General features: G+C 36.3%; 1 protein-coding gene across 9 annotated transcripts in view; it reads left to right on the top strand.

Moving 5' to 3' along the window:
• FHOD3 (formin homology 2 domain containing 3) overlaps positions 1-26,565 on the top strand; it is a 740,814-nt gene that overhangs the window by 486,744 nt on the left and 227,505 nt on the right. For all 9 annotated transcript variants that reach the window (XM_074203815.1, XM_074203820.1, XM_074203819.1 and 6 more), the window contains one exon: positions 19,350-19,461. In XM_074203815.1, coding sequence (XP_074059916.1) covers positions 19,350-19,461 — 112 coding nt within the window. The remainder of the gene's footprint in view (positions 1-19,349; positions 19,462-26,565) is intronic.

The raw sequence follows: 26,565 nt of genomic DNA, 5'->3' as shown, positions 1-26,565 counted from the left end.
ACCCTTTTTCATCATCTCTTCAGAGTATAGACCCAGTAGTGGCATTGCTGAATCAAAGAGTATGCACATTTTTGTTGTCCTTTGGGCATAGTTCCAAATTCTTCTTCAGAAAGGTTAGATGAGTTCACAGCTCCACCAACAATATAATAGTGTCCCAAATTTCCCACATCCCTTCCAACATTAATCATTGTCCTTTCTGGACATGTTGGCAAGTCTGAGAGGTATGAGGTGGTACCTCAGAGATGCTTTAATTTGCATTTCTCTAATAAGTAATGATCTGGAGCAATTTTTCACATGACTATGGATTGCTTTGATTTCCTCATCTGTAAATTGCCTTTGCATATCCTTTGACCATATGTCAGTTGGGAAATGGCATTTTTTTAAAAAAATTGGCTCAGTTATCTATATATTTTAGAAATGAGTCCTTTATCAGAAATACTAGTTGTAAAGATTGTTTCCCAGTTTACTACATTTCTTTTGATTTGATTACAGTGGTTTTGTCTGTGCAAAGGCTTTTTAATTTAGTGTAATCAAAATCTTCTAGTTTGTTGTTAGTGATGTTTTCCATCTCTTCCTTGGTCATAAACTACTTCCCTTTCCATAGATCTGGCAGGTAAACTACCCCTTGATCTTCTACTTTGCTTATAATAGTTTTTTATGTCTAAATCCTATATCCATTTGGATCTTATCTTGGAATAGGGTGTGAGGTGTTGGTCTAATCTCAGTTTCTTCCATACTAACTTCCAATTTTCCCAGCAATTTTTATCAGAGAGAATTTTTATCCCAATAGCTGGACTCTTTAGGTTTATCAAACAGTAGATTAGTACAACCATTTCCTGCTATTGCACCTAGTCTATTCCACTGGTCCACCATTCTATCTCTTAGCTAATACCAGACAGTTTTGAAGACTGATGCTTTATAATATAACTTTAGATCTAGTAGGGCTAAGCCACTTTCTTTTGTACTTTTTTTCATTGAATCCCTGGAAATTTTTGACTTTCTATTTCTCCATATGAATTTACTTACAATCTTCTTTAACTCATTAAAGTAATTTTTTGGAACTTTAATTGGTAGGGCACTAAACAAGTAGTTTAGTTTTGATAGAATTGTCATTTTGATTATATTAGCTCGACATATCCATGAGCAGTTGATGTTTGCCAGTTATTTAAGTCTGATTTTATTTGTGTGAGAAGTGTTTTGTAATTGTTTTTCAAAAAGTTTCTGAGTCTGTCTTAGCAAGTAGACTCCCAGGTATTTTATATTTTATATTGTCTGAGGTTATTTTGAATGGAATTTCTCTTTCTAACTCTTCCTGCTGTATCTTGCTAGTCATAAATAGAAATGTTGAGGATTTGTGAAGGTTTATTTTATATCCTGTGGCTTTGCTAAAGTTGCTAATTATTTCTAGTAGTTTTAGATTACTTTTTGGGATTGTCTAGATATACCATCATGTCATCTGCAAAGAGTGAGAGTTTTGTCTCTTTCTTCCCAATTCTAATTACTTCAATTTCTTTTTCTTCTCTTATTGATGAAGCTAACATTTCTAATACAATATTGAATAGCAGTGGTGATAATGGGCATCCTTGTTTCACCCCTGGTTTTATTGGGAATACCTCTAACATATCCCCATTGAATATAATACTTGTTGATGGTTTCAAATAGATACTGCTTATTATCCTAAGGAACAATCCATTTATTCCTACACTCTCTAGTGTTTTGGTAGGAATGGGTGCTGTATTTTGTCAAAAGCCTTTTTGGCATCTAATGATATTATCATATGATTTCAGATAGTATAAATAATTATGTCAATAACAAACCTTTTCCTAGTATTGAACCTGCATTCCTGGGGTAAATCCTATTTGGTCATAGTGTATTATCCTAGTGATAACTTGTTGTAGTAGTTTTGCTAAGATTTTACTTAAGATTTTTGCTTCTATATTTATCAGGGAGATAGGTCTATAATTTTCTTTCACTGTTTTAACTCTTACTGGTTTAGATATCAGCACCATATTGGTGTCATAGAAAGAGTTAGAATTCTTTCTTCACCTATTTTTCCAAAGAATTTACATAGAATCAGAACCAATTGTTCCTTAAATGTTTGATAGAATTCATTTGTGAATTCGTCTGGCCCTGGAGATTTTTTCTTAGGGAGCTCAATGATGGCTTGTTGAATTTCTTTTTCTGATTTAGGGTTGTTTAGCTATTTAATCTGCTATTCATTTAACCTGGGCAACTTATATTTTTGTAAATATTTGTCCATTTCACTTAGATTGTCACATTTATTGGCATAGAGTTGGGCAAAATAATTCTGAATTATTGCTTTAATTTCCTCCTCATTGGTGGTGAGTTCACCTTTTTCATTTATGATACTAGCATTTGGTTTTTTCTTTCTTTTTTAAATCAAATTGACCAGAAGTTTATCAATTTTATTTGTTTTTTCATAAAACCAAGTCTTGGTTTTATTTATTAATTCAATAGTTTTCTTGCTTTTGATGTTATTAATTTCTCCTTTAATTTTTAGAATTTTTAATTTGGTATTTAATTGGGTATTTTTAATTTATTCTTTCTCTAATTTTTTAGTTGTATATTTAGTTCATTGATTTCCTCTTTCTCTAATTTATTCATGTAAGTATTTAAAGATATAATATATCCCCTGATAGCCACTTTGAGTGAATCCCATAGGTTTTGGCATGTTTTTCATTATTGTCGTTATCAAGGATGAAATAATTCTTTCTATAATTTGTTGTTTGATCCACTCTTTCTTTAAAATGAGGTTATTTAGTTTCTAATAGTTTTGGGTCTCTAGCTCCCTGGCCCAATATTGCATATGATTTTTATTGCATTATGATCTGAGAAGGATGTATTCACTATTTCTACCTTTCTGCAATTGATCATTGGGGTTTTTATGCCCTGGTACATGGTCAATTTTTGTATAAGTGACATGTACTGCAGAGAGAAAGATATATTCCTTTCTATCCCCATTCAATTTCCTCCATAAGTCTATCATATCTAGGTTTTTTAACCATCTATTTACCTCCCTAACTTCTTTCTTGTTTAATTTAGATTAGCTTTATCTAAATCTGAGAGTGGGTGGTTAAGGTCTCCCATTAATAGAGTTTTGCTCTATATGTCTTCCTGTAGCTCTTTCAACTTCTCCTCTAATAATTTGGATACTATTCCATTGGGTACATACATATTCAGTATTGAAATCACTTTATTGTCTATGATACCTTTTAGGAGGATATAGTTTTCTTCCTTATCTCTTTTAATGCTATTTTTTGCAGCTGCTTTGTCTGAGATAAGGATTGCTACCCGTGCCTTTTCACTTCAGCTGAAGCAAAATATATTTTGTTCCAACCTTTTACCTTTACTCTATATGTATCTCTCTGCTTCAAATGAGTTTCTTGTAAGCAGCATATTATAGGATTCTGGTTTATAATCCACTCTGTTATTCACTTACATTTTAAGGGAGAGTTCATCCCATTCACATTCAAAATTATAATTACCCTTTATTGCCCTCATGCTATCTTCCCTCTGATTGCATTTTTCCCCTTTTTACACATTATTGATATTCCCCACTGTTTTGGTTCTGAATACCACCGCCTTCAGTGTATTTGCCCTCCTATATTCACCCCACTCCCCTTTCTTTCCCTTTCCCTTTTTCCTTCCCTGCCTTCTGTTAGTTCCCCTTTTTCTCCCCCCCTCCCCTTTTCCCCTTTTAATACTTGAAAGGTAAAATGTTTCTTAACTTAACTGAGTGTGTATGTAATTTAACTTTAAGCCAAGTCTGATGAGAGGAAGTTTCAGGTATTTCTCATCTCCTCTCTTCTTCCCTCCTATTATAATAGGTCTTTTGTACCTCTTTATGTAATGAGATTTACCCCATTCAATCCCCTCAATCCTCCCATCTCCTTCCTGTCTCCCTTTTTAAGGAGGTAGTATTTTTAAATCATTCTATCTGAGTCACAGAAAATCATGATTATCCATCACTTCTGGCTAAGTATATTCTCTCTAATAGAGTTACACTTCTCAAGAGTTATTAGAGGCTTTCCCCCAAATAGTGATATAGCCAGTTTCTTCCCATTGGGTGGCAGTCTCATGGATAAGTCATGAGTGTCCATCACTTCTGGCTAAGTATTTTCACTCTGATAGAGTTAGAATTCTCAAAAATTATGAAAATCAGGGGTGACTAGGTGGTGCAGTGGATAGAGTACTGGCCTTGGAGTCAGGAGTACCTGAGTTCAAATCTTGTCTCAGACACTTAATAATTACCTAGCTGTGTGGCCTTGGGCAAGCCACCCCATTGCTTTGCAAAAAAAAAAACCCTAAAAAAAGAGTTATGAGAATCTTTTCCCCATGCTGGTATATAGCCAGTTTCATCTTATTGGATAGGAGGGTTTTTTCCCTCTTTACCTCCCCCCCTTTTTTTTTAGCTTTTCATTTTTCTCTTGAACCTCCTGTTTTATGTCCAAATTTTCTATTTGGCTCTGTTCTTTTCCTCAGGAATTGTTGGAAGTCTCCCACTTCCTTAAATTGTCATCTTTTCCCCTAGAAAAGAAGGCTCAGTTTTTCTGGATAGTGGATCCTTGGCTGCATTCCTAGCTCCCTTGCTCTTCAGAATATCTCATTTCAGGTCCTTCAATCCCTTAACGTTGCTGTGGTCAGGTCCTGCATAATCCTTACTGTGGCTCCTTGGTATTTATATATTTCATTTCTGGATGCTTACAGGATTTTTTCTTATTTCTGATAGTTCTGGAATTTGGCCACAACATTCCTTGGTGTTTTCATTTTAGGATCTCTTTCCAGAGGGGATCGATGTATTCTTTCAATAATTAATTTGCCCTCTGGTTCCATAATATCAGGGCAATTTTTCCATCACTAAATCCCATAATATTAAGTCCAGGCTTTTTTTCTCTTCAATGTTTTCAGGAAGGCCTATAATTTTCAAGTTGTCCCTCCTTGATCTATTCTTGAGGTCAGTGGTTTTGCTGATGAGGTATTTTACATTTTCTTTCATTTTTTCAATTTTTTGGTTTTATTTAACAGACTTGCCGTCTCATGAAGTCATTAGTTTCCACAGACTCCATTCTTTTTTTTAGAGAAGAATTTTCTTCATTTACCTTTTTCAATTCCTTTTCCAATTGGTCAATTATATTTTTGTAAGAGTTTTCCTTTGACCAATTGAGATTTTGAGAGAATTGTTTTCTTGTTGCAAGGTGTTTATTTTTTCTCCCAAATTTTCCAATTGATTTTTAAACTCTTTCTTTATTTCTTCAAGGACGTCTTTCTGTGCTGGGGAGGAGGTCTCTCTGAGTTAGTGTCTTTTCTTTCCAAGAATTTTTCTATGGACCCTCTTTTGCACTGACCTTTCTACATTATCCTAAGACCTTGTGTTGTTGAGGAGCTGGTTCACAGAGGTTTGGTACTGGGATCCCTAGTGGTTTTACTCACTGAGTATAATGTCTCCAGCTGGCCAGTAGGGGTTGCTGGTTGCTTTCTCTGGAGGGTCTGTGACCTTGATTGAGACTCTCCTTCCTTGGCCTGGAGGGAGTGGTTGAAGCCTGCTGAATACTTTTATCTTTGATAAATGATGGGCTATACCCTGGGGTGAGGTAATCAATTTCCCTATTCACAGCTGAATTGGTTCTGCTGCAGGGCCTTAGCCTGGGATGATAGGTGGGCTCTAATTGTGTTTTTTCTGGGAAGAAGCTTTAGCTGAAATGAAGGTATGGACTCTGAATTCCTCAGGACCAGAGGAGCCCAGAGATCAATGTCTGCTTCTCTCTCTTCTGCACCAGAACTCTCCCTCCAGCCCTGCCTGCATGCTCCAGATGGTCAGCACCACAATCAATGCCTCGGCTCCCTAATTGTGCTTAGCCCCCATGGCCAACCAGTCTCTAGCCCCGCCAGTCAGGTTCTCAGGCCCTCAGGTTCCCAGGCTCTCACCCCATCCATGCTCACATCAAAGTCCTCCCTCTGCACCAGTACTCACCCACAATCACAGAAGACAAATCCTGAGGTAGCTGTTCTTCTCCTGGCTTTTCTTTCTAGGTTTTGTAGATCAGATTTCTGTTAAGAGGTTTGTTTCATATTATATATGAGAGAAGATCAAGAGACCTTTAGCAGTGTGCCTGTCTTCTGTTCACCATCTTGGCCAATGGCACATCTTAATTTACCAAGTACCTTTGTATCTTGGAAATTTGGGATGGGATGGGGGAAGTGAATTGTCAATATCTAGACACAATTTTGGTAGCTTGTTGCTTAGGGAGTAGCTCAATCATTTAGTCATGTGACATTAGGATGGACTAAGTACTATGAGAAAAACATCTACAAAATCAGAGAGCCTTTTTGAGGAAAGTCTATCATGGCAGAGGGACCATTTTTGTAATTGAATTTTAAGCACTGTGAATACAAAGAAAAGAAAAAAGTTTTCACTTAGCTCACAGTCTAGTGGTGGAGACAACATATAAAAAAACTATGTACAAATAAGATACATATGGGATAAATTAGGAGTACTCTCAGAGGTAAGGCACTAAGATTAAGAATGACTGAAAGATTTCTTACATACGTAAGACTAGAGACTTAAAAAACTTCAGAGATGAAGAAGGAGAGCATTCCAGTCATGGGGATGACCAGGGAAACACCACTTCATGTTGGAAAATGGAGTGTCTTATGAAATCAATAAAAAAGGCAGCATTGTATTGCAGAGTATGTGGAGAGGACTGATATAGGAATTCTAGAGTGGGTCAGTTATGAAGAACCAAAAGAAGATTTTGTATCTGATCTTAGAGATAATGGGAAGTCAATGGAGTTTATCAATAAGGGAGATGTAAAAGTATTATCCAGTTGAGACTGTATTAAAGAAACTTGTAGTGAAACCCTTTCTCATGGTATTGTGATTTTCCACATCTTTTTTCATCTACATGTAAGCAAGCAAGTTCAAAGGCAGTGATGAAAAGGTCAAATCTGTGTGTTAGGAAGATCAGTTTAACAACTGAGTAAGGATGAATGAGCAAGGGACAAAATTTGAATCAGGGAGATCAGTCAGTAGGCTATTTCTATTATATATATGAGATGGAACCTACATTGTAATGACTGAAAAGTTGACAGAACTATTGACAGTAATAGAAAGTTAGGAAAAGGAGAGAATTTAGGGACAGAGATATTGAGTTCAGTTTTGGACATGTTGCATTTAAGATCTCTATGGAGTCACATGTACAAAATATCTGAGAGGCATATGCAAGGAAATGATCATTGAAACCATGGGAGATGATGAAAAAAATCATTCAATGGAACAGTGTGGTAGAAAAAAAGAAAGGAGTTCAGGAAGGAGTATTGGTTTAAAGAGAAGAGAGAAAGATTATGTACCAGGAACTCATTGAACTCAATGAAGAAGGAATGATGGTCCTGGAGGTCTGTAGACAATGGAATCTTGACTGGCTGATCAATATGTATTTAATGAATCTCAGAAATCATTACTGAGTGATAGTGGTAGAAGGAGAGCTTAGAAGTATCAATGGGAAGCAAGGAGTAGTCCACTTCTGTCACCACAACCCAGGAATCTGGATGAATGAATGAATGTGGTTCTGAGAGCTTTGTTAACAGGAGAGAGTCATACCTCTGTGAGTGCAAGATGGAAGGAGTGAGAAAACAAAAAGGCTTAAGATGAAATCTTGTTTGTTATCTATGGAGATAACAAATCCAGAGACCTTGGTAAAAGGGATGGGTAGCTTTAGAATGGTAAATTAAGGATGGAGTGGGAGACTGGGGTAGAAAAGAATGAGAATAAGGGAGAGGTCAGTGAAGATGTTGACTAGGGTTTTTCAGACTCACGGTGATGGAGTGATAGTGAACATTTGAGATTGAATTTAGGTTATCAGAGTCCACAGTGGTCCACTCTCAGGTAGAGTTATCCCTAGGTTGAAAAGGGTAAGGGAGCTACAAGGAGAGTCTGGGTCGGGGCAAGGCATGCCCAGAAGAGATATTAGTAGCTGCAGATGGTACTTGAGCAAGGTGGGAAGGGCCAGGCAAGGCAGACCTTGAAATCCAAGGTCAAGCTTTGGCACTTATGTGCATGATTGGAGTTCTACAATGTAGTTCTGTTCTGACTTTGATTACCCTCCTTGTCAAGAGTTCAAACTGTATCTCAGAAAGGACATATCTCATTCATCTTAATTAGTATGCTGCTAAAGTCTGGGCTGCTACCTGAGGCATCTAGGGTGCATAGTACAGCTTCCTGCTTCTCAGACTGTGGCTTGTAACTGTTTATGGAAATCAAAACAAAAATCAGGCCCTGGGGGGGAAGCAGTAGGTATGAGGGAAACCTAAGTTTAAAACAAGTTTAAACACTCTAGGGCACATGGCAAATGTATGGATTTATTTTTGTAGACTATTCTTGTTTTTTACAAGGCTTAAATTTTTCTTCATTTTTTTTTGAGAGGGTAGGGGTTTAAAGAATTTGTTTTAAATACTAGTTTTTTCATAATAATTAAAGTACCAAAATCAGTTAATATCTTGGAATCTGATATAACTGAAAATTTTTAATTATAATTCACAAAATTCAAATATTATTTTAAAATAAATTGAAAATATTCAGATCTATAACAAATTAGAAAGATAAGAGAACTCATAAAGAGCAAAATACATAGAACCAGGGACTAAGACCAAATTAATGTAAAAATCATTAAAAATATACAACTCAGGGGTGGCTAGGTGGCATAGTGGATAAAGCACCAGCCTTGGAGTCAGGAGTACCTGAGTTCAAATCCAGTCTCAGACACTTAATAATTACCTAGCTGTGTGGCCTTGGGCAAGCCACTTAACCCCATTTGCCTTGCAAAAACCTTAAAAAAAATACAACTCTGTAAACTATTTCAAACTAATAATGGTCCTGGAAAATAAATAAGAAATATACTTCACTCCTATTAGCAAAGACATGGGTGTTGTTTTAGATGTTGTTATATAATAGGATGTATATATTTTCTGGGTCTAGCCATTAAATCAGTCATTTTCACTTAAGTGCTTTTCTTTATTATAATGAAAAGTATATATCCAGAAATTACTGTGATGCTGTGATGTAATTATAAAAGACATCAGTAACACTCAATTTAAAAAATAGAACTTTGAAAATGAAAAAATAGATGCTTCAAAATACAGATAAATAAAATAGTTTGATCCTTTAAGAATCAAACACACGTTAAGGGAGTCTCATAATGGAGAAGGAAAGCTATTTCTGTTATATTGATATGGTTGCCTCTATAGTGTAACTTGAAAATATGAGAACTCCAGTTTACTTTCAGCAGCAAAGTGAGGTGGGGAATTGAAGGGGGGGAAAGGAACAATTAAAAGGTAAAATGAAATAAAGGTAGAATGGGCATAATTTGAGTACTAATTAGATTGGGGGGGGTGAGAGAGAATGAGGAATCAAGGATGACACCTAGGTTGTGTGCTTAGGTTATTTGGAGGATGGCATGCTCAGCAGGTAATGGGGAATTTATGAAGAGGGGAGGGGTTGGGGTAAATGATGATGAGTTTAGTTGTAGATATGTTGAATTTCAGATGAGATACTCAGTTCAATAGGTCCAGTAGGCATTTGGAGATGTATGACTGAAAGTCAGCAGAGTGGTTAGCACTAGATAATTAAATTTGAGAATCATCATCATAGAGATGATAATTGAATCCATGGGAGCTGACAGAATTTCTAAGTGAGAAGTAGATCCAAGAAAGAACCCTGTGGAACAGCTCTGAGAAGTAGGCAGGATCCGGATGAAGATCCAGCATAAGAGATTAAGAAAATGATTAAGATCCTTTCTCTGTCCTAAGAGTCCTAGTCACAATATCATTTTGCAAATCACTAGCCTTGCTTTCATTCCATTGCCTCCAAGCCAATGTCCAGGGCAGCAAGTATTTTGGAAAAAGATCAACTCCAACACTAGACATGGGCCAATAGCCACCAATGGACAAGTAATTCCAAGAGCCCTGGAAATAGCAGTTCCCCAACAGACCATCAGCACTGCTTCCAGCCTATCCTTACATTCTCTGATTAGGGAAGCAACTCTTGTAGAGTCAAACTTGTAGAGAGATCCTATTGTTCCTGCTTTCTCATTAGCCAGAACTACTAAAGACTCAGAGAAAAATTTCCTTTCACAATAATCCTTGGCACTGTGAAATGGTTCAACATCAGAAATGGATGTGGTTTTGACAATGGAAATTAAGAATTTCATTTTTTAAGAATCTCCCATCCTTGACTCACTTCTCCTGAAACATGTTACTACAGGAGAGCTTACCTGTCTTTTTTTCTGAATATTTTTATCCACGGTGCATTTCAGACTATGTCCATCTTTCCTCTCCTCTTTATTACAACTAGAATGAAATAATCATTTCCCCCACCCAAGGATTCCATCATTTCTATCCTTGAAACCAGTTTCCACCTAGTAGTAAGAATAGATCCAGAATAAAATTCCTCCTTGATGATTCTTCTACCTTTTGAAAGATGGAAATTATCATTATTTTTGACATATCTAGCAGATATTTTTAGTCCCATCTGGATTATTTTAGTCCCATCACTAATATATCATGCCTTTGTAGGTTTGTGATCCTTATCCCAAATTCTTCATCTGCTTCCTCTTTCTATTCAGGTACCCTATAGCATATTCCATTGACAAAATTAGTTGTGTTTTCCCCTCCTTTGACCCTCAACCTTAATACTTTTTTCCTCTGTTTCTGGATTCCTTCACATGAATATAACTTCTTAGAATGCATTGCCAGTCTATTGTTCCATTTTCCCCCTGTTCTTTTCTTCTCGAATAAGGTAAGTTTCCATGATAACAATGGGGCCAGATTGTCCCCTTAGATTAAGACCTCTAGTTCATCTTGTTTGTTGCTTTACCTTTGTTCATTTGTATCTAGAAATTTGGGTTTTATTGCCACCTCATTTCTTGAACTTTGCAAACTGAAGATTTCAAGGTATATCAGATGTTATTCATCTTCCTTTTTTTTGCTGTTCTTAATATTATCTAATTTAGGACATATGCGTAAGAAGTCTTCTGTTCTCCCCCCCCCCCCAATCCTTTTTTTAGCTTTTAAACCCTTTTGATTAGATTTGCAAGACACCTTCCAACTACATTCTTACCAGCCTTTGTTATGTGTGCTCCATCTCTGTCCAGGAATCTGTCAATTCTGTGTTGTAAACCATGGTCCAGAAATCCAAATCCCATTCTCAGACACCACTTCCTTAGCCAGCTGTACAATTACCATCTGCATCTCTTACCTTAAATGGGCAACAGGGAGGAAAACACCAACTGTGCCCCAATGGTCTCCCAACCCTTCATAATCTTAGCAATATGTTTTAGATTTCTTTTGGAAGTGTGATTTGTGTCCATGTGATTCATTATAAGCAGGTAATCATCATACATTTTGATAAGTTTTGGGAAAGTTCTTTATTATGTCTTGGATATATTCTCCATGAACACAACAAACTATTCTTATGGAGTGCACAAATGGCTGCCCCAGTAATCCTGAGCTAGGAATTATCATCTATTATTAGTCTTTTCTTCTTTCTCTGCTATGATATCATGTGGTTCTATTATATTATTAATGGGAACACAAACAGATTCTTCTTCAGAACATCCAGCTTTCCTCTCAAATTGATTTCTAAACTCAAATTGTATAGATTTTGTTTTCTTTTCTGTCCTGAGAAAGGAGCACATCTCCTTTCCTCATCTCAGAACCCTTTCTTTCCCATTGAAACCATGCTTCCTTTTCTTAATAGCCCCCATTATGGAAAGGTGTTATTCCTTGGGTGCTTTCCATTTCTCCTCTACGAGAGAGAGCAGCATGCCCTTGGAACACAAATAGCAAGAATACAAATGTTTACCCCATTAACCGAGTCATTGCTTATACACCCCTATTCTCCATAATGGTTGAGATGTTCAACCATATCTCTAGAAATGACTTGTGAATATTTATATCTCAATCCTAAACATCTAAACAAAACTTTCAAAAGACAATATCACTTTATTTCCTTTAGACACAGGGACACCCATTCTCCTGCATTCTTGTGTCCCCTTTATTTCACCAATTTGCCCCACTCATCACTATCACTTTATTTGATCCTCCAATTTTTCCACTTAGCTTTTCTTAGTTATCTTCCTTGACTCTCAAATTTACCACAAGACATACTGAATGTTTCTTATCATGGAGAATAACTCTATGTATAGCTGCTTCTTCTTTTTTTTAGGTTTTTGCAAGGCAATGGGGTTAAGTGGCTTGCCCAAGGCCACATAGCTAGGTAAATATTAAGTGTCTGAGACTGGATTTGAACTCAGGTACTCCTGACTCCAGGGCCGGTACTCTATCCACTGCACCACCTAGCTGCCCCTATAGTTAGTTAGAGCCATTATTTTATGAGTTTTGAAATATTGTAGAGAGCACCTAAGAGAGGCTCTTCTCCTGTTTCCATCTTGGCTCCACCCCACTAAAGCTAAATTTAAATTTAGACTTTTTTGCGACCTTGGAGGACATGTAGTCCAGCCTCATCATTTTAGTGATGAGGAAACAGAAAGATTTAATACTGTGTTCCACAGCATATAGCTTTCCTTGGAGACAGCAATAAGGGCTACAACCAGAGAATTCAACAATTTGAAAGAGCCACTAAGTATAACTATATATTTTTTAAATTGTTATTGTTTAAAAGAGCCCTATGTTAGTGAGCTGGCAATTTTCATTTTAATTTATCACAACTGTGCATTTTAAAGTATTAGGAAATAAAAATGAACTTCACATACATGGTTATGTGTTAAAAATAAAATGATTAGTATATTGTAAAATTAATTTTAGTAAAATGATACAGAAATAATTTCTACCCAAACTGGATCTGCCCCTTCACATAACTGAATCTAACCTGCAGGTATCATTTATGATTGTAGCAGTAAAACACAACATGGTTCTAAAAGCCTTTAGTGATAGTAATCCAAACATGCCACAAGATGGGGATAGTATCTTCTGAGAATAGAAAGCTCTCTTTTCTTTTCTTTCTGTTTTGGCAAAATGAATTGAGCTATCTTCCTCTCTCCTCCACCCCCATTAAGACATAGAAGATATACATATATATATATATATGTATATATATATATATATATACATATATATATACATTTAGATATAGATAGATACACACTGATAGATATAGATACATAGATAAATATATATACATATATTAATAAGAATAGAAATTATAATAGCTGGTATTATTTCAAAATTTTGAAATTTACAAAGCATTCCCATGAAAACATTCACATATACTAGGCATAGTGCCAATCTCTGGGGTTTCATACCAGGAAGCATGCTGGTCCCTGCTCTTAAGAAGCTTATGCTCTAAAGAGGGAAGACCATGCTTAAAGGAGAACTAGAATACAGGGAAGGAGGAGATAGAGACAAGGAGCCAGGCAGAATTGAGAAATGATGTTGACATGGGTCAGGAAGTTAACTAAAGTCCTATATCCTTGAAGGATAAAGGGAAAGTTCATTTATCTGGAAACTGAATGTTTCAGGTATGGGGTCCAAGTTTCTGCTGGGGAAGAAATGGGGATGATACCCAATGAGCCAGGCAGTAGGGTTTGATGATCAAGGAAAATGAGGGAGAAACTTTGACCCAGGCAAGATGAAGTGAGTTTATCTAATAAAGTCCTGTGGAGAGACACAGGCTTGGTTCAGTAGAAAACTATTACTTTTGAATTCTCTGGTTGCAGCCCTCATTGCTGTCTCCAAGTAAAACTATATGCTATGGAGCACAGTATTAAATTTTTCTGTTTCCTCATCACTAAAATGATGAGGTTGGACTACATGTCCTCCAAAGGTTGCAAAAAGTCTAAATCTAAATTTAAATTTAGCTTTAGGGGGGCGGAGACAAGATGGCAACAGAAGAGCCTCTCTTAGGTGCTCTCTATAATATTTCAAAACTCATAAAATAATGGCTCTAACTAAATTTGAGAGAGACAGAACTCACAGAAAGTTCCAGTGAGGCAGTTCTCCAGAACAAAGTAATCTGGAAAATAGTGGAAAAGCTCCACTCCATGGAATTAGAGGGGTAGCCCACTAGAGTGAAGGAACTTCAGCCTCTAGGATGCAGCCCCAGGGTGCCTGAGAACCACAGCTCATGGCAACGGGGGAAGTTTCCTGATCTACACTCCAGGGTGCATCAGGCACAACTTGGAAGACCAGTGGGGACCTCTGCCAGAGTGAGCCCATGAAACCAAGCCCTCAGGGTACTCAGGGAGCATTGTGGCCAGTGGAAGCTGGGATCCAGGAAAGGGAATTGGGCAGAGCCACTAAACAGGAGCCCCCAGGCAACTGAGCCTTGAGTGCTCAGCATAGTGGAGAGAGATTCCAAGGTCTGTCCTCTGTACCTGGAACAGGAATCTGGAGCTCTGACCACATTCAGATCCTGATCACAGTCTAGGCCCCCCCATAGAACAACAGCGCCCCCCACCTCAGCCCCATGGCAGAAGGGTGCACTTGTGGTCATTCACAGATCAGGAGGGAAGACAGAGCTTCACACACTGAGATCCTTGTGTGTGTGTGTGTTTGGGGGGGGGAATGTCCCAATGATACTCAAAAGCTCAGGAAGCACCCCAAAACCAGGCACAGGCTGGAGAAATGAATAAACAGAGAACAAAGAGAAACACCATTGAGAAATACATTATCTATGAGCCTAAGAAGGATCAAAATACTCAGCCTGAAGATGAGGAAGTACAAGCTCCTGCATCTAAAGACTGCAAGAAAAATAGAAATTGGGCTCAGGCTATGACAGAGTTCAAAAAAAGATTTTGAAAATCAAATAAGGGAGATAGAAAAATTGAGAAAAGAAATGAGAGAGATGCAGGAAAAACATGAAAAAGAAGTCAGCAGCTTAGTCAAGGAGATCCAAAAGAATGCTGAAGAAAATAACATGTTAAAAACTAGCATAGGTCAAATGGATAAAACAGTTTAAAAAGTTATTGAGTAAAGGAATGCTTTAAAAAGCAGAATTGGCCAGATGGAAAACAAATGCTTCAGATCTAGAATGGAACTAAAGGAAGCTGCTGACTTTATGAGAACTCAAGATACATTATTTCAAAACCAAAAGAATGAAAAATTAGAAGAAAATGTGAAACATCTCATTGAAAAAACAATTGATCTGGAAAGCAGATTCAGGAAAGGTAATTTAAAAATTATTGGGATACCTGAAAGTCATGATCAGGAAAAGAGCCTTGATATCATTTTTAAAGAACACCCCCCACCCAGGAATATTATAGGCGAGTTCCAGAACTCCCAAGTCAAAGAGAAAATATTACAAGCAGCCCAGAGGGACACAATTCAAATATCATGGAGCTGCAGTCAGGATTACACAGGACTTAGCAGCAACTACATTAAGGGCATGTAGGGCTTGGAATATAATATTCTGGAAGGCAAAAGAGCTCAGAATGCAACTGAGAATCAACTATCCAGCAAAACTGAAGTAATCTTCCAGGGAAAAAGATGGACTTTCAATGAACCAAGGGGAATTTCAAATATTTCTGTTAAAATGGCCAGAGCTGAACAGAAAGTTTGATCTTCAAATATAGGACTCAGGTGAAGCATAGAGTGAAGGAGAAGGGTAAAATATGAGGGACTTAATGATGATGAACTGCATGTATTCCTGCATAGAAAAATGATACTAATAATACTCATAAGAAACTTCTCGTTTAATAGAGCAGGTAGAAGGAGCTTTTATAGATGAAGCACAGGAGAGAGCTGAATTTGAAGATATAATCTATTGTAAAAATGGAGGGAGTCAGTGGCTAAAAGGGAAATGTAGTGGGAATAAGACAAAGGAGAGGTGGAATAGGCTAAGATATTTCATATAATAAGATTTTTTTATTACAATGAGCTATTGCAATGATATGGAAGGGGGAAGGCCAGGAGGAATGAGGGACCCTTCACTCTCATCAGAGGTGCCTTGGAGAGGAAACAGCACATATACTCAATGGGGTATAGACATCTCGAGTAAGGAGGAGAAAAGGGGGATGGGGGAAGGGGGGATGTGAGTGATGGAGGAGAGGGTGGACTGTGGGGGGAGAATGGTCAGATATACATTTTCTTTTTAACTTCTTGCAAGAGGCTGGGATTGGATGGCCACAGGGCCAGGTGGCTGCTGGGCCTTAGGGGTGGTATGTGGGCTCGGGGCTTCTTGGCCCCAGGGCTGATGATCAGTGTGCTGCACCACTCAGCTACCCTACAGCACATTTAAGAAGAGGGACAGAATGAAAGGAGAAAGAAAATATAGTGTATGGTAGTGGGGAAGTATGAATGGAGGGAGTTGTGATCAGCAATGGCCATGGTGGAAAAATATGGAAGTAACTTTTGTGATGGACTTATAAAGAATGTGATCCAACTGCAACAGAGCTGGTGGTGTTGGAACACAGACTGAAGCACATTATTATTATTATTATTATTATTATTATTATTATTATCATCATTATTATTATTATTATTTTATTTTTGGTTTTTGTAGGGCAATGGAGTTGGGGTGTTTTTCCCAGGGTCACAGCTGGGTGATTGTTGGGTGTTTGGGGCCAGATTTAGGCTCAGGTGCTCCTGACTCCAGGGAGGGTGTTCTGTCCACTGCGCCAACTGGCTGCCCCTATTATTATTTAATTTTAATTTTTTTCTCTTTCCTTTACTTTATTGCTCATGAGGGTCCATATTTTTTGGGAGGAGAGGGGGTATTATGTTTTCTCTTAAACAAGTATATTTTAGTAATGTATAAAAAATATCATTTGTACAAAAATAAAAATAAATATAATAAATATCAAAAAATTAGCTCTAAATCTCAGATCCTACAATCCTATGTATTATTAGCCCAATGTTATAAATAAGAAAACTGATATTGAAGTTATAGTGACTTTCCTAAGTTCGTACTAGTTAAGTGGTGGAATTAGTCTTCTAATACTAATTAAGCCCAGTGATTTAAAAAAAAACTATTCCACCCTGCCAAGAATTAGATGTAATTGAAGATTATATCATTGAAAATGAGTAAAAGGAAGAATTTAACTCATATATATTTATATATATATATGTTTATATATAAATAGGTACTTGCAAAACTTATGAAGAAATTAAAACATTAAACAATAAAATCTAGTAATTTTTACTCATATAAAAATGTGATTGCATTTTTGTTCTTTTTCCTGCAGCACTACCCCTTAGAGTAGTATTAGTAAAGGAGACTGTGGTACAATGAAGAGAACACTAATGTTGGAGGTTATAGGAAGCTGAGTGTAAATTCCAGCTCCGCTACTCACTACTTGTGTGACCTTGAGCATCCGTCTCAGTTTCCTCATTTGTAAAATGAAAGAAATACAAAATCCCCCCTAAGGGTACTTCCTACTCTAGATCTGTGATACCATGTTAGATCATTGCCTTTGGTGGGTTCAGCAGACATTTAGAGTATATTTCTACAGCTTTAAATGTTGTGAAAACTGTGGGGTATGTTTATAAGTGATTGTTTTTCTATGTCATGGAGGTAACCTTTGTGTCAGAGACACCTGTGGCATGAAAAGCCTGGATTAACTTCTGGGAGTTTGTTCATTTGACACCATCCAGAAATCTGGGAAATGTGTATACTGGAGAGCCTAGTGCTTACTCTTTGTAAAGCTCAAATAACATGAAATGGATAGTGCCGAGAAGAGAGGCTAGAATGTTGGGCAAATGGAGTGCGTTCTTCACAAAGGGAGAACATGAATTGACATGCCCAGAACAACTGAAAATTCAATGGTCTTGTAACTGGAGAACATTTCAAGAGAAAGTGTCCTAGAGATGGGAAGTACTGCTGGCCCTTGTAGCAAACATGCTTTTACCTTAAAGTAGAGGGGCTTTGGAAGAACCCTTTACTAAGTAAGCCTAATGTAGCTACCTGTCAGGACAAGGCCAGCAGTGAAGATCTGGGAAGCAGCCAGGTTATTTCCCATTAAAGTATTTAAAGGCTTAAAGAACATCATAATAGTATACCCTCTAGAGAACAAGGATGGAATCCAGGTCTGGGCTTGCTACTTTTATTTTCCCCAATCTTACTTGCTACTTTTATTTTCCCCAGTTTACCTGAAACTAATTCCCTGAAGCAAAAAAAAAAAAAAAAAAATTTAAATTTTGAATCTGTCCATATGTTCCTAATCCCCTCAGCCTTATAACTTCTGGTAACAACCTCTAGAGTTTTATTCTGTTCCTAGGGATCTCCTATTACAGACATATTATGTTCCTACTCATAAAATATCTTCTATGGGGCATAATTACTATGCCAAATCACCAATTTCTAAAACTACTAGTTAGCATTTTTTTATTCCCTTCTTTGCTTTCTCAATTTAATGAGTTGATTTTAATTAGGTTCACAAGATCATAGATCTAGAACTGGAAGAGAATGTCCAGTTCAGTTCCTTCATTTTACAAATGAAAAAACTGATGGTCAGAGTGAGTGATTTGCCCAAATTCCCCATAGGTAGTAAACACCAAAGTCAAAATTTGAACTCAAATTCCATGATTCCAGCCTGTTGCTGCTGAACCACATTGCCTTTGGTTGGGCAGGCATGCACTGTTATTAAAGAGAATGCTCACATTGATGAGATCCTGCATCCAGAAAAGTATGAAAGTATGCTAATTAAGTTTTCTGAGGGGAGAAAACAAAGACTCTCTTTTCTACTGATCTATATCTAGGCAGGATGTTTTCGAGGTCACCTTTTTTCCCTTTTTTCTCTTTCAATAGACTAATTCCTGTGATAAAAATTTAAATATTAGTTAAATATAGTTAGTTGAAATTAGTTGAAAATATTGGTTCAGATGCCCTTCCCATCTTCCATTTACTTTTGTTTCCCCATCCCCCACTCCCTTTTATAGACTATCTTGTCACATTGTACATTGAATGAATTTAGAATCCAAACTGATTCAAAAACTAAAATCACAGCCCTGACAACCAATCAGTTCATAGGCATTTATTAAATACTTAGGTCAAAATAGAAAATATAAAGTAAAAACAACAATAGTCTGCCTTCAAGGAACTTCAAAGTAAAGTATTCATCTGTCTTTTATATTATTGACTCCCTTTTCTTTGTCTCCCTTAAATACCTCCTGCCCAAATTCTGATCTCTACCTACATGGGGGATTCTTAACCTTTTTTATGCTATATATCCCTTTGGTAACCTAGTGAACCCTCTTTTTAATTCATAAGATAAAATATAGAGGACTACCCAAGAAATGAATTGTAATGAAATGCAATACAAATATTAAGAAGCCTCCCCTTCTGCACCAGGTGGCATAATGAATTTAATTTCTTTTTCCAGTTTCGTCTAGTGGTGAAGACGGCCCTCAAGTTACTGCTGGTGTTTGTGGAGTACACTGAGTCCAATGCGCCCCTTTTAATTCAGGCTGTCTCTTCGGTAGATACAGAAAGAGGTAAGGTGTTTTCCCCTTGCTTAAGCATTTGATTGAGAAATACCATTTTAATGAAAGGGACTTGACAAAGTATTTTGCACATTTTTTTTGACAGAGGATTAAAGTATATGACAATCAACTATCAGATCATCATCTTGTGTGCCTCACCAAAAAGAAGCATATGTCTCTTCTTTTAGTGGAAGGACACTAGGTAGCTTTGAGGAAAGAGTTTTTCAGAATTATAGTTCTTAGTTTTGTGCTCTAGGTATGGGGTGTGGGGGAGGAGTTATTGCAAAAAATGCTCATATCCATATGCCCACCAACTATTATCATTTCAGTCTTTATTTACTCTAAATAGTATGACAGATTCAATCATGTAGGGAGTGATCAATTTTAAATTTTGTATTTTCATTTTTCCTCAGTTACATGAAAAAAACAATTTTTAACAATTACTTTTAAAACTTTGAGTTCCAAATTACCTCCCTTCCTCCCTCCCCACCCCCACCCCTAGTCATTTAAAAAACAATCAATTTGATTTAGGTTATAAATGTGTAGTCATGAAAACATTTCCATGATAGTCATGCTGTGCAAGATGGTGGAGTTAAAATGATGGTGAAGAGCTAGGAAGCCCCTGAGCTTTTCCTGAAATTATTTTGAATGAATTTCTAAATAGATCTAAAGCGACAGAACTCACCAAAAAAAAAAGTAAAACAGTTTTCCAGCAAGATATCTTGGAGGAACTTCAGAATAAAGGTCTGTCGTATTGGTAAAAGGGGAGTATAATCCAGTGTAGGTGAGAGAGAGTTGGGAAGTCACGGAGAGGCTTTTAGCCATAGTGCAGCTAAGGTTCAGGCACAACTCTGCCAGCAGTAAGGGTTCCAATCCTAGCCCAGAGAACAAAATTTCAAGTCCAGGGAAGCTAGTGAATTGTTGGACTACTCTAGTGCAAAGAGCAAACTAGGAACACCAGAGACACCAGGGAGAAAGTCAAGGACCAAGACCCCCAGCCAAAAAAGTTTGGGATTATATACCCTATATCATAGGAATAGAGTTCAACTAACAAAATGACCAGAGAAAACATAGACCCCTACATACATACACACATACACAAAGAAATCTCAAGAAAAATAAAGTTAAAAAAAAAAGAAAAAGGTATACTTCAATCTGTATTCAGACACCACAACTCTTTCTCTGGGGATGAAGAGTATTCTTCATCATAAGTCCTTCAGAGTAGTCTTGGGTCACTGAATTATTGAGAAAACGCTAAGTTTTTCACAGATGAGCATCCTACAATACTATTGTTACTTTGTATATAATACATATCACTTTGCCTCAGTTCATGTAAATTTTTTCCAGGCTTTTCTGAGAGCATCCTGCTCATCATTTCTTATAGCAGAATAGCAGTCTATCATAAGCACAAACCACGATTAGTTAAGGGGATTGACCAATTTTTAACTTTTGTTTTTATATCTTTTTCATTTCTAAATGAAATTTAGAAATTTCTTTTTCCCTCTGTCTTCAACTCAACAGCTCTTATAACAAATTAAATAAGAAATAGTTTTAAAAAGCACTTCATTACAAGAAAATAATATAACATTGTGCTTGACAGTATACTGCAATATTTTTAAAAGCTTTCCTTCTTGAAAAGCTTGGTTAAAGTATCAGAGATAGTGGAATAGGACTGAGGAAGGTCAAGATCATGAGTATAGCTAGACTTTTGGAATCAAGCAAAGGCCAGGGCTCTCTGCAGAATAAAAATGAGAACACAGGGGTTCAAACTAGGGTTCTAGAGTAAATAGGAGACAAGTAAGAAAAATTTAAGAACCACTTGACTAAAGAACCACTGACATGATGGCCTTGATATCTAAAGACTGGAGGTTTTGGAAGGTGCTGCAAAATACTTCAGGATTAGGGCAGTATCTTGGATAGTTTGCTGGTCTTTGACTCAGCCTTCAATCCATGGTCTGAGTTCCTTTGGGCATAAAGTTCAGAGTTCGATTAAAACTTAAAATTAATTTTCCCTTCTGAAAGTCAGTTCATTGTAGGTCCATGGTCAGGAGACTGTTAACATAATAAATCAGAAATTGAGTAAAGTGAACTTTTCACTAGGAGCATTACTACATGACCTCTCAAAATGAATACCGAGATCATCTACCCAAAGACTTACAAACAATGCAGAGAGCAACCACTTTGGGATTTAATTAGGGCTCAAGAATCAATTCTGCTTCTTCTAGGACAGAGATTCTTTTTGTAAATAGGTCTTTATTTTTTCCAATTACAAGTAAAAATTGTTTCCAACATTAATTTTTATAAGATTTTGAGACCCAAATTCTTCTCCCTCCCTTCTCTCCAAGAGAAAAAGCAATCTGATATAGATTATACATGTGCAGTCATGCTAAACATATTTCCACATTAGTCATGTTGTGAAAGAAGAAACAGAACAAAAGGGGAAAACCACAGGACAAAAGTGAAAGGTGAAAGTAGTGTGCTTTAATATGTATTCAGATTATTATATAGTTCTTTCTCTGGATGTAGATAGCATTTTTCATCATAAGTCTTTGGAATTATCTTGGATCATTTTATTGCTGAGAAGAGCCAGGTCTATCATAGTTGCTCATCACACATTGTTGCTGTTACTGTGTATAATGTTCTCTTGGTTCTGATTACTGCACTTAGCATCAGTTCTTTTTAGGTTTGTCTACCTACTCATCTTATCTTTTACACAATAGTATTCCAGTACATTCATATAGCACACTTTGTATAGGCATTCAAGTATTCTCTCAATTTCCAATCCTTTGCCATGACAAAAAAAGAGCTGCTATGAATACTTTTGTACATATATATCATTTCCCCTTTTTTTTAATGATCTCTTTGTGATACAGACCTAGTAGTGATATTACTAGACCAAAGGGAATGCACAAAGGTATCCTTTGGGCATAGTAGAACAAAGAATTTGAAACTCGGCAATGATTTTTTTAATAAATACTACTAAACCCTTAGTGTATGCAGGGGCAACTGTGGATAGAGAACCAACCCTAGTGTCGGGAGGATCTGTGTTCAGATCTAGTCTTAACCAGTTTTTAGCTATGTGACCCTAGGCAAGTAACTTTATCTGAATTGCCTCAGGAAAAAAAAAAAGTCAGTGTAAACCTCTTGTATGTAATGACTCTAGTCTTTTTAGAGGTTCTATTGTTAAGAGACACTATGACAACTATTTTTGTGTTCTTGGAATTTTTGGCAGTTTGGTGAAGTCTTTGGACCCCAACTTAGAAAAAAAATTTTTAAATCCATAAAATAAAAAACGATATTGCAAAGAAAATAAATTGTATTAGAATAGTTATCAAAATGTAAAGGCACATTCATATGCAAAATTATAGATCCTCAAATGATGAACTCCTTCATCTTGGCTTTTTTTATGGTAGATCAGTAAGCATTTATGAAACACTTACGCTGCACTTCTGCACTTGGCACTATGCTAATCAGTGGAAATACAAAGAAAGGTGAAAAGCTAGCCCTCAGTTTTTAAAGACCCCACAATCTAATGAGATAGATAACATGCAAACAACTAGGTAAAAATAAGATATACTAGTTAAATTGGAGGCACTAGCCTTAAGAAGGACTGGAATTTTGGGGCAGCTTAGCAGAGAAATGTATAGAGCACTGGTCCTGGAGTCAGGAGGTCCTGAGTTCAAATTTGGCCCCAGACATTTAATAATTACCTAGCTGTGTGACCTTGGGCAAATCACTCAACCTAACCCCATTGCCTTGCAAACAAACAAAAAAAAAGGATTGGAATTTTTTGGGAGGGGTTATCTGTTTTCTTTAACAACATTACAAATATGCAAATATATTTTGCTTGATTATAAATGTAATACCTTATACTAAATTGTATGCCTTCACAACGAGGGTAAAAGGAAAGAGGAAAGAGACTGGAATTCATAATTTTAAAAAACCCACAAATGTTAAAAAATATTTTTATATGTAATTGGTGAAAACTAAAATTTTAAAAGAAGAGGGATTGGGAAAGACTTTAAATGGAATTTTAAGGAAGGTAGACAAGTCAGGAAATGGAGATGAAGAGGGAGAGAATTCCAGACTGGGGGTGGGGGGGGGGTGGGGAGGGAATTTGAAGTGGGGTTGGAGCAACCAGTAAAAATGCATAGATTCAGGAATTGAAATACTGTTCTAGGGAAAGTAATGAAGTCAATGTTAATGGATTAAAATGATATGTGGAGAGATTTGGATAGGGTGGTAGCAACAGGACACCAGAGGGTACTTGCATTTTGTTTGGTGGAATTGAAACCAGGTAGAGCTGCAGATGAAGAGTGGAGTGAGCTGGAAGTCCAATTTCTGTCTTCTAGAAAGAGAGTTTTGGGAAGAATTTATTCATTAGTTGATTGACTGACTCTTGGATCTAGTGAAAATAGTTATCTAATATAATAGTCTAGAAAGGTATAGGAGTAGGAGCATTGCTATAAGTATTCTGCTGTCCATTCTAGTCAGGGCTTTCTACTGTCACCATTATAGCCTCAAAGCATCTCACATAAAGCATTTTTATCACTGTTTAGAAAAAGCTCTTTCCTTATAACCATTAGATTACAGCAAGAATTGTTATTTTCATTTTACAAAGAAGGTATCTGTGCTATAAGGGACTTATTCATCATCACACAAGTAAGAGATAGAGCTGAGACTTAAACCTTAGTCTTTTCTTTTTTGGTCTTGGTCATTTCATCTTTTTTAAATTTTATTTTTAATTTATGGAATAAAACAAGCAATTCCATAATTGTGCACAAAACTGCAAATATGTCATATACAACTTGCTATTCCTTTTAGATAAAGTTTTCATATAAATGTCATATAATTTTTTCCCTTTTCTCTTCCCTCCCTCACACTCTATAGAGATGACTACCATTACACACACACACACACACACACACACACACACACACACACACGTCTCCCTGCCCTGGAGATTATTGGCTTTAAGTTTTCATGGCCTTGTAAATTATCTATATACTCAATCTATTTAAACTCTGGCTTATCAAATATCAATAAAAGTAAACTTTCCTTAATAGGGAAATATATTGCATTAAACACACATATACACATTCAGTTTCTAACCCAAAATTATCACTATGTTATGTTCTTAATCTCCTAAACTTGCCTGGAAGCCCGGGGGGGGCAGAGAAAAAAAAGAACATGACATAATAACTTTATTATATATTTAAAAGGAATAGCAAATTGTAATAGATCTATAGTTTCATATACAACCATCTTTTTATTTTACTGTGTTATGGAAGTGCTTTATTTCTTATATTAAAAATAAATAAATTTTGAAAACAGAATTACAAGAAGGAATATAAAAAACAGCATGTTGTGATAAACAAAGAATTGGAATTGGGAAACTAGATTTTTTGTGTTATTTGGAACAACATGATACAGTGGAAAAAAAATCACTGGCCTTGAAGACAGAAGGCATAAGTTCATCAAAGTCCACCTCTGATACTATCTTGGGAAAATCATATTTTCCTCATTTATAAGATGAGAGTCCTACTTGGGCTCAGTATCCCTATTTAGCCTTCAAGTTCACTTCCAGATCTAGGTCTACTCATAGGAGTTTGAGATGATCTCAAGATGACCTAGTAGCGCTATCCTGGGTGTTTTGAACTAGAAATTGGGTTGATGCTAATGTCATGCCCATAGAAGTGATTGTTGAAGTCATAAAAATAGTTAAGCCCTCTGGAGAGATCACAGGGAGAGTACTGCAGAAGTACTGACATGCCAAATATGATTATAAAAGCTAGTATGTGAAATATATCTATAAAAATGCTGCTGCCAAAAGGAAATAAGACAACATCAGTGCTTTTCTTTTAAAGAAAAAAATCTCCCACTGATTTGTGGTCATTTTGGACTTTATATGGTCTTACATTAGAAGAAAAAAAATGCTTAAAGAGGAATTGTAGGAATACAGGAATTGCCACATTAAATTCAACCCATGGACCATTAAGCCAATAGTCTATTGCCAACAAAGGCCTGGAAGGCCTGGTTGACTTGAAAGGTTAGTTGTTTCCCAATTTCTTTTAGTGGTTGTTTAGTAAACCTAATTGGAACTCATTTGTAATTTTTCTCTCTACCACTGCTTAAGGTAATGAGTATAATAAGTTCCTTACTTTCTTTGTGAAGTAGAATTTTTCTTCTTTTTTTTTTTTTTGGTCCTGAATTTACCACACTCAAGTTTCAGCCTAGTATTTTGTGATTTTGTGAACAAATCTCTGTTCTTTCTACCCATGTATTACCAGTTTTATGGATTTTTAACAAATCCCTTTTCTCAGTTTTTGCTTTTACACACTGAAGATCCAAATCTTTTTGGTCTGTCCTCATACAATAGATTCCTTATCTATTTTTAGTGCTCTTTTCTGGGCTTTAGTCACATGATTTCTTTAATGTGAGGAATTCCTATGGTAAAATCTTCTACCATAAATACAGATCAGCAGCTGGTCTAGAATTTATAAATGTAGAGAATAACCTGGGATCCCAGAGTTACATTGTCAATGTGTCAGAGACAGAATTTGAATCCAGGTCTTTCTTATTCTCATGCTTCTTATTTCCTTAACATATGATCTAGGCAAAAATTGAGAATGGATTCCAAATGAGTCTGAACAAATACTTAAGTCACAGACCCATAAATAGTCAAAGAAGTTGGAAAATGACTAAATCTCTACTCACTATGCCACACTATTACACCTTTTTAAAAATTTTATTTTATTCTGACTTTAATAAATAAAGCATATATATATATATATATGTATATAGAAGAAAAATCATTCTATTCATACTTCTGTTTATCAGTTCTTTCTTACTTCTTATGCCCTTTTGTAATGAATTTGGAAATTTATAATAGTCAAGATGACTTAGTCCTTCAAAATTGTTCTTAAAATAATATTGCTATTATACAGTGTTCCCTTGGTTCTGCTCATTATATTCTTCTTTTTTCATGCAAGTCCTCCCAGATATTTCTAAGCTCACTGAGTTCCATCATTTCTTATTGCATAGTAGTATATCATCATGATCATATATTATACCTTGTTGAGCCAAAGAATGTATGGAGCATTTGAAACTATATCC

The sequence above is a fragment of the Macrotis lagotis genome, chromosome X (genome assembly GCF_037893015.1).
Source record: "Macrotis lagotis isolate mMagLag1 chromosome X, bilby.v1.9.chrom.fasta, whole genome shotgun sequence".
Classification (NCBI taxonomy): domain Eukaryota; kingdom Metazoa; phylum Chordata; class Mammalia; order Peramelemorphia; family Peramelidae; genus Macrotis; species Macrotis lagotis.
This window is presented reverse-complemented; position numbering and strand designations above follow the sequence as displayed.